Here is a 13,359-nt window from a genome sequence, read left to right as displayed (position 1 = left end):
TCAAAGACAAATATACATAATAACTTAGCGCCTTCAAATAGTGTTTGGCTATGTAATATACGTAACTGTCTCGTAATTGCAGTTTATACTGTGCAGGCGCTTTGAAACCTTTTATCTTTTGCAGCGCCACTTGGTTGTGAGTTACATCAATGGGCATAGCTTATAAACCTTCTCTGTGGAAAAATACTTATACATACAAATTTTCATAATGGTCTGTCTAATATTTTGCGATTCTATAAAGGACAAACACACAAACATTCATTTATATATATATATATATATATATATATATATATATATATATAGATAAACAAACTTAGAAAACACCTCAATAGAAAACTTCACTATACCTCCACAGATAGAAGTAGCAGATGCGCAGCAATGCAAGAACATAGGACACGAGAAATACAAACTCCAATCATCATATTATTTACTAAACCATGATAAACTCTTTACACAGAGTGCTAATCTGCACAAGCCGCCAATGTCGATATTGCTAAAATTGTGACGTGAGTCAACATTACATCCATAATTGTTGACATTCTCCAATCTATTTTACATAGTAATATACTAAATGGCACTATTAATTTATCCACATGCTATCTTTTTTCCCTAATATTGTCACTAGACTACAGATGAGTTTTAGCTTTGCTTATTGTCAGCTGGAATCATTTCTTATGGGAGTAACTCTTATGCGGGTTTTGTTGTTATTGTTGTTGATAATGAAAGAGATAACACAGCAGACACGTGGCAATACAAGAACATAAATATAGAACATTTGCTATATTCCAACTGATTATTATGAATTCAATTATGAGGGCTTGGAAAAGAACCCAAATTGGTCACCTTCAGGGATTTTTATAAATTTGACTTTGAGCATTCACTAAAAGAAGTGTGTGAAAACGATTGTGAGAAAATTAGAAAGTTGGGAGACATGAATGAGATGGAGGGATCCATAACAATAATTATACAATAAAGATTTATGATTAACATTGTTTGTGATAGTTATAAATAAATATTGTGATACAAATAATCGTCTTCCATCTGATTTAAAAAGTGATGTACAGAATTGTGTGGCACTGTCAAGATCATCTATGTCATGTTAGATAGAGTTCTTCTTTTCAGACCATGTGACACACACACACACACACACACACACACACACACACACACACACACACACTTCTCAGTGCGCATTAGGTAGACTAAGTGACCTGTATGAGTTCAGAAACTTACTACTAGAATCTGAAAACTCCCACTCGTGAATATTTTATCAGTATTTACATCTTGCAGTTATAGATCTTAAGGGAGGATATGGAAAGAATACCAAGTGCTACCATCTGTTTTGTCTGAAATGGAACGATCATGTGACATCAAGAGGTTGCTAACTTTCTGCTGATAGTAACCGTATGCAGGATGCTTATTTATTGCATGATCCACAAAGCTCTCAAAGTAAATGAGTCACAGTTCCTCAGTGAGGTGCTCTCATATCAGAAGGAGAGAACTCGATGTAGCACCTGCCATGAGAGAAAGCTTCATTTCTCTCAAGTCAGGCTTATAGCCAGAAGAAAAATTTTTCATACTTTGGCCCTTCATTGTATAACGGAGTCCCGTACAGTTTATTAAAATAAATATGAGTTGACATTCAGTTTGAAGCATTTTAATATTCTTTATTACTTTGTCGTTTTTTTTACTTATTTCTTTATTGTGATTGTTAAAACGGTTGATAACTGAATATGCTTGAGAAATATAGGCATTTTTATTTATTTATCCATGAATAGAGGAATTTTAAATCAGTTATTCATAAAATCACAATATTTCCTTAATTTTTTAACTAAAAACTTTAATGCTACGTCTACAGCTACTAACCAAACAACGATAATGGTCATATAACAAAGAGCTTGCTTTGGCCTGGTTGCTTGTGTCACTCTTCCAGACAGACAGCACAATGTGCAAGACTATTTTCTGGTCAAAATGAATCATTGTTTATTAATTTGGTGAAAGGCAATTTCACATGCCTCTGTGTTGCTGAACCAGAATGATTGAACATATGGCTATGACTTCTGTCCAATTATTACTCGTACAGCTAATCTCATTGATTGATTATCGATTTTGAGTCTATTTTGAAAATTCTGTTTATTTGAGATTTGGCTTCAACACTTAACTACCACTCAGTGTGGTGCACCCAGCAGAGGGACTGGATCTGATAACAATCATCCAATATGACAAAGAAAACTGCCATGGACATCGATCTGTTGAGGCTCACCAAGCTGAAGGGACAACTGAGTATTAAGAGTTAATATTAGTGAAAATATAACATAATTAGAAAAAAAAATCTAAATTAGTAGAAGGGATTTTCCAAAATTGGTTGTATATCTTCAAACTGAACTGTGATAATGTAATTATACCCAAGCAATTACAGTTTATTGTTATTATTTATTTTACTTTTATTTAAGTGTTGTAACAATGAATATCGTTGATGGATTTTTCAAAATTGAAATTGAATGAATCGTGGGATTGAGAACTGAATTTGATCATGGTGAATCTTACAGAATTTACATAGAAACAATAGGAGCCTAGTACTGTGTTCGACAGCGATATATATTAGGAAACAATTTAACTGGCCAGGGAAGCTGTCTGATAACCATTCATTGGTGTTACAGCGTTAGAAAGTGGTCCAGTCCACTTGACAGCTGATTGATCACTATGAAATTTGTTGTTATATTGTACGTTGTGTGTATAAAGGAAGCCCTTTTATTGATTTCAAATGCTTATTAAAACTTCATAACCCAGTTAAGCTAATTGTGCAGAACCCCTTTAGGCCAGCTGTTGACTATAGATCAATGAATATTACTTTAATCTATACTTGTGATACAAGAGAACTGAAAATGAAAATAGAACACCATCTCAGATGTTATCTGCACTCGTGTTGTGTTTGTAGAAATGGCTGATCCTAGTTTCATCTATGACGATGAAATATTAAACTATTTTGATAGTTTACAGTGATATTAATATTAAAAATTAACAACAAATTATTGAAGAAGACTGGAATAGTGATGTTGATCAAATCAGAGTGAAATTTCTTCTGAAAACTTTGTGGTAATCGGCTGTCAACTATTGGTCAACTGAGGTATTTCTGCGGAATGCAGGCACATCGACTATAGGTCAACCAGATATTGTCACTTGTTTTTTTTTTTAACTTTTTCGTAATTAAAAGCAGGCATAGACCTGGACCCAGACAAAATAAACCTAATTACAATGTAGGTTGAATACCATGTTAGGAAATTGATCACACCAAAAAAAAAACTTCAAATAAACAGTAAAATGATTAACCCTCCTAGTGATGAATATGTTTATTATGAATGATAGGTGCATTTGGAGTGTTTCGTTGGGGTTTTCTTCAAAATTAATACAAATTATTAATTTTATTGAAAATACAACATATCATATACCAAAATATTCATAAGAACATAAAGAACGATTTTAAAATAAATAAAATTACTTACCTTTGTACATATCCCTTAAAACTTGCTCAAAAATTTAAAAAAACTGGTTTTTGAAAAAGTTTTTTTTTTACCACAAAAACCACATAGTATAAAACTCACTAAAGAAAGATTTGAAGATAGCCAATTTTTTCTAAATTTCATGAGGATAAATAATATATACAGTTTTCGCACAATATTTTACTTGAAAAAACTTTTATGATGGAAATATATACACTATGTACTGTACATGGAGTTACATGAGTTATGAAAAATGGCCTTATCACTTACATCAACACCTCCCATAAACTGATTATATTTGTGGATAAGGAGTGGTTTCTTACCTTCCAGACCTTTTTTACTTTTCACTATTTTATCTTCAGCATGGCATGCTGTTGTGAGGACCATGACAGGCTTCCGGGAAACAGTTTGACGATAACTTACTAACAACAAAGCTCCTTGTCTAAAGTATATACTTTCTCTGGCACCTAAAACTGCTTGCTTTACAGCTTCTGGCAAACGTTGAGACCTCTTGTTGATTGTTCCAGTGAGAAATGTATTCTTTTGTTGTAAATTTTTTGCCAGAGGTATTTTAGTATAAAAATTGTCCGTAAACAAATGATAGCCCTTATCAAGTAGATTGCTTTTTTGTAAAACTTCCATAACCACTTTCTCAGTAAATGGAACACCATCCCTATCCCATACAGCCAAATAATCTTTCCCACTATATAATTCAATATGATAAACATAATTTGTCCCACTATCACAAACTTCAAATTTCTTGATTCCAAATTGTGTTTTTGTTTCTCATATATTGAATGAAGGGGCACCTATTTTTCATTCCAATCAACGATTCATCAATACAAATTTCCTGGTTTGGTGTGAAAAATTTCTTGAATGAATGGTGGTCTAAGAATGGTCTAACTTTTTGCCATGGGTCATAGCCTGGTTCGCCTTTTTGAATTTGTCGAGCCGATGTCAAGTGGAAGAAAAAATTTATAAGTTGGAATTTATTTACAGAGAAATATTTAGAAAACCATGGTGTGTTTTGGGATTCCCTTTGGTCCCAGAATTTAGTCAAATTTTTTTTACCAATAATTCCCATATTTATTATAAAGGCAAAATATCTTTTCGTGTCAACAACGTTCAAGTCAATCCATTTTTTTACCCTGGAGAACCGTTTTAGTGTATTGTCACTATTTATTTTTTCCAAATTATTTTTTTCATACAAGTTTGTTTCCCTGACAAGCCTAATCCAAAAAGAAGCTGTGAAAAATAATGAAACATATTCAATGGGAGGGCTATTTTTAGGTGGGCAATTTTTGACACCAGGGTTTCTGACTTCAAAATCATTACTGATGTTCTTTTCTGGCTCAGGGTGATAGGCCCTTATCCATGGTTCAATAGGCCCAGGTACCTGTCTTTGTCGAGGTCTACGTCTAGGATTACAAGCTCTACTAGTACTAGGCCTATGTACATTATTAGTTTCTTCATCAGAAGATGACGTACCTAGGTCGTCAGGATCAGGTTGAAACTCCTCGCCACTGCCAGATGAAAAGTCTTCAAGATTTGAATTATAATCATCGGGAAAATTGTCTGCACTGATGTCACTGTCACTTACATCACTCATTTGTTCTTCTAACACATTTATAATATCTTCTGAACGTAAATCCTCCGCCATTTCGAACGTATTACAATCGGAATAAACGAAACAACACCGGTAAACACGCCGACACAACTCATAGGTTAGCGACTGCGAGTAAAACACAAACAACGTCGTAACAAATACCAGCTGTTTGTTTATTCTTTTGAAGATTCGTCTGGAGACGGATCTAGAGGAAAGAGAAGACGTTTCTGTACACAATGCAGTAAATAACGGCCGAACCGAAGATAGCCGAGCAGCGACAACGATTTCGAAGGCATGTTTGAACGTCGACGCATCGACGTCTATCATTCATATTAAACGAATGAACGTCGCTAGAGCGGCTTCTATCACTAAGACGGTTAACCCTTTTAGGACCGCGCGTTTTCAGATTTTCTATGCCTAAAAGACCGCCTTGTATTTTTAAAAAGTGTAAGGGTTTGGGGAAAAATTGTATATTCTAAAGTAGTGGAGATATTTCAATAATTTTTTCAACTATTTTTTCTGCATGAAGTGACTAACAATAAGAAAATAGGTTTTACTTTGTGCAAATCAAAAAAAGGTTTATTAACACCTATAAATAAAAAAAAAAATTTTGGTTTACAGGAATTTTGTGTAATCTAAAAAAAATAGAACAGTCCACACATATAGATACATGTATTTACAAGTTATTGCTTAGGAGATTGCAACTTATTTCAATACTTTTCTTCAATAAATGGCTGAGATACGAGGAAAAATAATAATAATGGTAAAAATTAGAAAATAGATAGAAGCAGAAAAAGATAACTCAACGACAGAGAACAGGCCAATTAAGCAGTAATGAAACAATATTTTGTCTCTAACTCAGTTATTTCATGGTCTTATTAAGTTTGAAAGTTTATGAGAACTATTCTAAAACTTACTCATACTAAAAAACTAAAAATAAATTATTTTGCACACAGAAGAAATGTTACAGAACTCCTGACAAGTCTAACAAACATGTTAGGTGAGGCACACTCCATGTAAGCCTTTATTACATTTGACACAGGCAGTTCTGGATCTCTTCTTTTTACCACCACTTTGAAGACTAATTTTACTGCATACAGCACAACATTTTTCTTGTTTCCCTGGTAACTTGAATATTTCATAAGTTTGAGTAGAAGAGCTGGCAGCCGGCTGGTTGTCTGGAGCATCACCGCCGCCACCAGTACCACTGGGATTCTTCATCCGTAGCCATTCCTTAGTTATGTCTCTAATAATTGACACAACAAACTGATATCTAGTCATAGGCTTACCTAAACAATTTAGTTTATACAGAATATACGAATTTAGAACCATTCGTCCAAAAACGTTGAATACAACTTTTTTCCAGAATTTAACTGTACGCCTCTTATCCAGAACGTAATAAATCTTCAATACTATCCTCGTTCAAATGTCTTTTAGTCATTTTGAAGCACGATAATCATCTAAACATAATGAACAAAACGTAAACAAACTCGGCAGGCCGCGTCAGTCAGCTGGCACTGGCGATCGCGTGTTGGTCGCGGCTGAGAGCTAGCGCTACCAACTGCGCAATTTATCATTTCCCACTCCTCTGTGGATTAAAATTTTACTAAATTCAAAGATGATTGTGAATGTAGAAACTATCAATAGATGTGGAGTCAAAATTTGGTTGAATCAAAGTTATTAATTATTTTCTTATACCCATAAAACCAAACTACTGATAAATCGTTAGTTGGTATTTTTAGCCTAAAAGACAAACTAACGATATATCGTTAGTTGGTCCTAAAAGGGTTAAAACCATGTTCCTAATGGTACTCTAGTGCTATTGTACTTTTATCCATGCAATTATGGTGTATGTAAATTATGGTAAATGTGAGTCAAATAAAAATTATGTTTTATCTATTTGATATTTTATTTTTATATTTTACAAATGATTGCATAAAAGCATAAACAAAATATTTTAAATAATATATAGGCTGTTTTAGAATTATTAACTTTCCTTCGTAAAAACAAGAAATAAAAATATTACAGACAAAACATTTAATTTTTATAATGTAAAAATGCTGTAATATAGCAGAAAATAAATACAACCTGGGGACAGTTGGTGAGACTTTTAATGTTACCTCAAAGTGTTAAGATTAAGTGTCAGTAACAGATTGATATTGATATAATTTGATTTTGTTACAGGTGGAGCCACGTCCAAGCCTTGGCTCGGTCTAGAACACGTCAACAAGGCTCCGAAACGTTCGCGTTTCAACTATCTTGAGAAAGCAATCAAGATTTACAACTGAACCGACTCTTCTACTAATTTATTTATTTTAATAAATTATTAATTTCCCCAATCTCTCAATTCGCTTCTGTTTTCTCAGTTTACACAGGCCTACAAGCATGGCAGAGCCGTGCTTGGCTCAGTTCATTGTAAAAACTAATTTCAAATCACTCGTACTCAAGAGTTAGGTTTTAATGTGCCACTTGCAACTAATAGAAAGGAATTGATTTATTGTTCGTTTTTGTGCTGATTTGTATTTATTTTTTGGAAACACTTCCTGAAATGTTTATAAATTAATAATTTTGAAATCTATGAAGTAGTGGATATAAAACAGTTAATTATTTTTAATAAAAATAAAATATTATCGAATTTGTTTCATAAATGCATAAAGTATTATTTTTAAAGCAGTCATAACTTTTTGATATATTGTAAGTTCTGTATATTTTTAATCAAGGTATTTTGCTGTTAATTGCTTCAATACGGAACAAAATACTTAAAATATTTATTGTCAAATATTATTTACTTTTAGATACAAACTGTTTAAAAACTACCCTTCTACTGAATTGTTGACAAATTCTTATGTAGTTGAATGCATTACCACTCATAAAATATTTAAAACCAATAAACTCATAATTTCTTTCAAATAGTTTTAATGTACATTAATCAACTAAAATAATTGAGCTGTTTTTCGACTTGGATCAAAATTAATTGACAAAAAATTTGTATAAAATAAGTTTGGCTATTATATTGTAAATCTTGTTTTCTGTACTCATTTAAGTATACTTTTTATTTATGGTTACAAGATATGTTATAGTTTACTTTAAAATCTTTTAATTCCGAATGAAAATTGTGTAGGAATTGTATATTTTAAAAGGTTTAGTTATTATATTGTTTAATTATTGTCTACCATTTATGTTCTAAAGTAGTGGTGTATTTTGCATTTAAAACTCCAATGAATTTTCTAGTAAGATTGTTAAAAAAAATCAGCTCTATGTTATAAATTGTTACACTGTAAAGTATTAGGTTTGCAAATTTATTTAAAATTATCAATTTTAAAATGTTTATTAATTTAGTATCACTTAAAAGGGTTTTAAATTTAAATATTGTTGATCAATAATTTTGTAGTCCTGAGAAAATACTGAGGACACAATTAGTCGTGGGATTACATGAACACTGGTAGTTTTGAGTGATTGTTACCAAGTTTTTATATATTTTTTTAATAATGCATGTGATTTATTTGTATAAATTTTGTTCGTACGAATTTTAAACTTATTATTTCAGGCAACATTGTTTTTGGGGCCTGTTTAAAAACCTGTTAACTATGGATGAATAGAAATACTTCTTCCTGTATAAAGAAAACTAAAATTTACCCAATCTGGTAAGGTTTATTAGAGTGATTAATATTAGTTAAGCTTTAACACAGAGATGTATAATATTTTTGTATAATTTCAATCATGAATTAAATGAAACTTGCTGTCAGCGGCTCGAAAACTTCACTTAAGCTTTAGATTTTAATGTATTTTGTGATAAAAGTTTTTTTAGACGGTTTCGGAATGGGTTGTTCTTTTACTCATGTATAATAATAATAGATGAACTGAAAACTGACTGGATACATCATTATGTCTTTATACACTAGAATATTTGATTGCCTATACACTTAATTGTCAAAACATAGCTTCCCCTATTGAGTTTGAGCAACAACACAATACAATGCAGTACAGTATTACGAACTACAGCCAGCTTCCTTTTTTAACTGTTGTAAATAAATTTATTTCGTGACTTGTGCTGTATATAGGTTGGCATTATTAAAGCATTCAAATGTGTTACTATCGATGGACTCAACTTATGTATAGGTCATTTTTAATGGATGATTAAAACAGTTATTGCCTATTTCAATGGAGCGTTTCATTTACAAAGTTCCTTTTATTAGCCTATCTGTCCATGGAGTCATTAGATACTTTTCACTTTAATTGTTACTATTTATTGTTTTAATTTAAGGGGTCTCAAAGGTTCTTGTAAAGAAATGATTTGGTGTAGAATATTGGATGTAATCACCATACATGAGGTATATTTGGCAATAATAATTTTTGTGAACAACTGCCTGAGCCATGTTATTTCATTTTCAATTTATTATCTGTTTTGCTTCCATTGTGATAACTATTTTATTTTTGCTACTTACAGCTCTATCAGGTGGAAACAAGTAAGAGATTGCTCAGGTTGGTGCTGGAATCTTGTTGATATTAATGAAAGTGTTTGTATGTCTACTGATTTGTATTTGTTAATAAAAGTATATAGTGCAATGAAAACAGTTAAACAACAAAAGATTTTAACTTATTAATGTCTACCGAACAGCTTGCCTATGATATCAGCTGGCAAAAGAAATGCCTACATTCTAATTATTGCCGTAAATTCCAATCAAGATATTTTATGAAGAGAGTAAAGTTCTCTTTTAGTTTTAAAAACATATTTAAGAGTTTGTGTATCACAATCACAAATTAAATTTTTTGATTTATTTATAAAAATTTGTTTAACTTTACACATTCTTTTTTAGTGTAAACTTTAAACACTAATGATGTTACATACTTGCCATTATAGATGAAACTGTTGATAATAAAGAGGTATAGCTAAAAGCAAATTAGATCATATACAACAGATCACTTGCATAAGAGCCAAATATCACACATCCGAGTTTACGCATCATCCCTTCTCTCCATATGGAGTAAATGGTGGATTCCTTAGTTTGACTGTATCCTTCGATAATACCAGAGAAGTATTTTTAGTGTTGTAAAAATAAAATGTGTCAATTATCCCGATAACATAATAGGGTAATTTAATTGAACTAATGATCAAAACTGGCACTTAGTTTTAATTTGTTGTGTCTCATTAACCCTCTTAATGTCAGATAGGTTATAAAGTTCTAACGAAAAATGTCAGCCTGTTTTTGAAAAGGACCCATGAAGAATGCCAGGGTAATTTTCCTGTGCCAAACAGCTTTTTTTTATAAAACCCATAACTTTGGTATTTATTGTCAGACGTTAACCATTGATGTCTTGTTTTTAATATAAGTAATAATATTTACTTGTTACAACAAAATTAATTTGGTATTTTTTACTAACTTATAATTTTTTTTATGTTCAACATTCGTGTTTTTGATATGTTATAGGTTCACAGTAGAGTTTGCGTTGTTGCATCAATCAAGAAAATATGTACACATGTAGGTTTCAGAAGCTAACTTACATGAAAAATGTCTATTTCCAGAGCTATTTTTGATTTTTTACACCGATCAAGTAAATATATGCATATGTAAGCTTAAAAAGACTACTTTGGTTACTTGTGTTCTACTGGTACAAGGGATAGAATGGAAAATTCTTGCAACTATGTTAATTCCAAATTTCTAAATAACCGTTTATAATAAGTTTTGCGTTCTTAATATTCTTGGTGTTTTTCAGACTGTAGTCTAGAAAAGAAATAGTCATTGAGGCATATTTATGTCAATTCCCTTGTTTTACCTGAAGCCACAGTAAAAATATCACACAATATGTCAAAGGATTTAGTATGGTCCAGTTTTGAGTACTTAACATGCAAACATTCACAGCTTTGTTGATTATGGTGGGTTTTATAATAATGTTTAACACATTCACTGCGGATGACAAAATTACCGGTGACAGAAAAATGCGGGATTTTCTTTTTTTTTACTTACCCAAAACGGAGTCAGGATAGCTGAAAGGGTTGTCCAAGGTAGCCCGTAAGCTTCGTTGGCCGGAACGGGTGACGTCATGTCCATGCTGAGTCTGCTAATCATCCGCACCGGGTGCCGGTCCCCGTGTTATATGTGCTCGCAGCGCACTAGGTTTTGGCACAAACACTCGCGAATTACACGTATATAGTACATGAATGACACGTAGATAGTACATCAATTACACGTGTGGGGGTGGGGGACGCCGCCTTCACCCTCCCTAGGACTGTTCGAACTCGACTCATTGTCTTCATCAGATGAAAAATTATCGTCTTCCTCCATTATGAGTACATACACTTACACAGTCAACAGACACTATAATCCACTCACACAATATCGCAAAGCATACACAACAAACAAAAATGGCGAACCGGCGACGAATCGCACCAACTGACTCACTGAAACAGGCACACCTCGCTATGAGTGTTACAGCCTTCCCGGGCAACTGCTCAGCTCACACTGAGGCAGTATGAAAGCAGCTGCCGTATGCCGAGCTCGCTCGTCAACCGCCCGGCGCGCCATTTTTGCATTACGAGCATGCTCATCACCCGCAGTGAATGTGTTAAATAGTACTTTCAGCAGTGCATTAGATAGTTTAAATTGGTCACTGGTAAAATCTGTAGCAAAAAATAGACAGTAACTTTGTCTTTGCAACGTGCATAATACTACTGATCAAGCACTGTGTACTTAATATTCTCTAAAGTTTAATGTAAACAAATGTTTTCTATCTCTGATAAACTTCAGCTGAAAGTGTTAACAGCTGTTTACTGTCAGTTAAATTTGGATTGTTTTTTGTAAATATTATATTTACCCATTCTTCCAAATTTTAAAATATTCCAGGATACTTTTTTACCTTTTTCAATATAACAGCTTTCATTGGACTCCAACAAATATAGTAAAGAAGAATTATCCAAATTGGACCAGCAGTTTTAGAGATAAGAGCATAGTTACACTTTTACTGATTCATTTTTTCATAAGATTACAAAGATGACAAGCTAAAAGGCCTGTTGAATGTTAATTAATTTTGTTGTTATAATTTTATCATCCCGATATCCTCCCGCTGGCTGTGACACTGTTTGAGAACCGCTCAAATTTTAAATTTTACATCTTTCAATGCATCAAAACTGGTGTTCATATCAGTAAAAGAACTATATAATTACAAGTAAGAGTACGCCACTTCACATGTGACAAAACGTGCTTCACTAAGGTCGCATACACAATTTCAAATCTATATAGCTCATTGTATTCTCTAGATGTCCTATGGACAGATAGACACAGTCATAAGGAAAAAATATGTTTTCATCCTCCCAGCAGACAAAAGATAAATTGTGTCAGCACACTGAGTGATAGCCATCAATAATGCTAAGTCAAATCCCATGGTTGGACATGCACCATCATAGAACTCATTCTTGTCTATGTAGAAATAAAGTATGCCAAATTTGAAGTCTAGAGATATAATATTTCTCAAGATATCTTGCCACATCATACGTTTACATTTTTTTAGCAAGATATTATAGCAGTGTTCTAATAATAAAAGGTCTGGTGAGCTAGTCGGGCACTAATCATACAACGCAAGAGTGCGTTAAAGTGAAATATTGTCTCCGATATTTTATATTGACTCCAGTCTATTATATACTTTTTCTACTCTATGAATAAAAATGTCATTTCTTAAAATCTCATATGGTTTTTTCACAGTTTGCAAATTTATTTAATCTGCTATTTTCCCGTTGCCATCATGGTTACCCATAAGGCCTATGTAAAAATATTCACTAACTCTCAGCCAAATCTCATGGACACCATCATCAAACTGAGTGTTGCTAATATTAAAATCAAACTTATGCAAACTGAATGTGTACAGGTCAGTTCATTTCAAGATATCATCCGGAATGTCTGTCAGACAGACAGATTGAGATAAATACAAATTTTCCAGGCCCTCTTGTGATAGGCCTTACTAACGCTCAGCCAACGTATAATTTTGTTTTAACAAGAAATATACAATATATCAATGTACATCTCCAGGAGGGTTCGCTTCTGGTTGGCTTATACTTTTCAATTGAACTCTCACTGGGTACAGCACAAAACCCAATGTGTCACCTAAATAAGGACAATTCTATAGATGTCCACAAGCGGCACATCCTGAATTCATACATCTGAGATATAACATGTTGAAATATAGGGGAGCAAGAGAAGATCCAACAGATATAGCCTACTGAGGATGGCTGTTGGGGGTTGGTGAGACTCCCTGTTA

At 32.8% G+C, this 13,359-nt stretch overlaps 1 protein-coding gene across 3 annotated transcripts in view; it reads left to right on the top strand.

Annotated features, from left to right (window-relative positions):
- Positions 1-9,271, top strand: part of LOC124354487 (ubiquitin carboxyl-terminal hydrolase 7) — a 191,287-nt gene extending 182,016 nt beyond the window's left edge. For all 3 annotated transcript variants that reach the window (XM_046804985.1, XM_046804983.1, XM_046804984.1), the window contains one exon: positions 7,294-9,271. In XM_046804985.1, coding sequence (XP_046660941.1) covers positions 7,294-7,397 — 104 coding nt within the window. In that variant the 3' untranslated portion in view covers positions 7,398-9,271. The remainder of the gene's footprint in view (positions 1-7,293) is intronic.
- The last annotated feature ends 4,088 nt before the right edge of the window (positions 9,272-13,359 follow it).

Source organism: Homalodisca vitripennis, chromosome 2 (genome assembly GCF_021130785.1).
Source record: "Homalodisca vitripennis isolate AUS2020 chromosome 2, UT_GWSS_2.1, whole genome shotgun sequence".
NCBI classification, from domain to species: domain Eukaryota; kingdom Metazoa; phylum Arthropoda; class Insecta; order Hemiptera; family Cicadellidae; genus Homalodisca; species Homalodisca vitripennis.
Note: the sequence above shows the minus strand (reverse complement) of the source record. Positions and strands in the feature narration are given on the sequence as shown.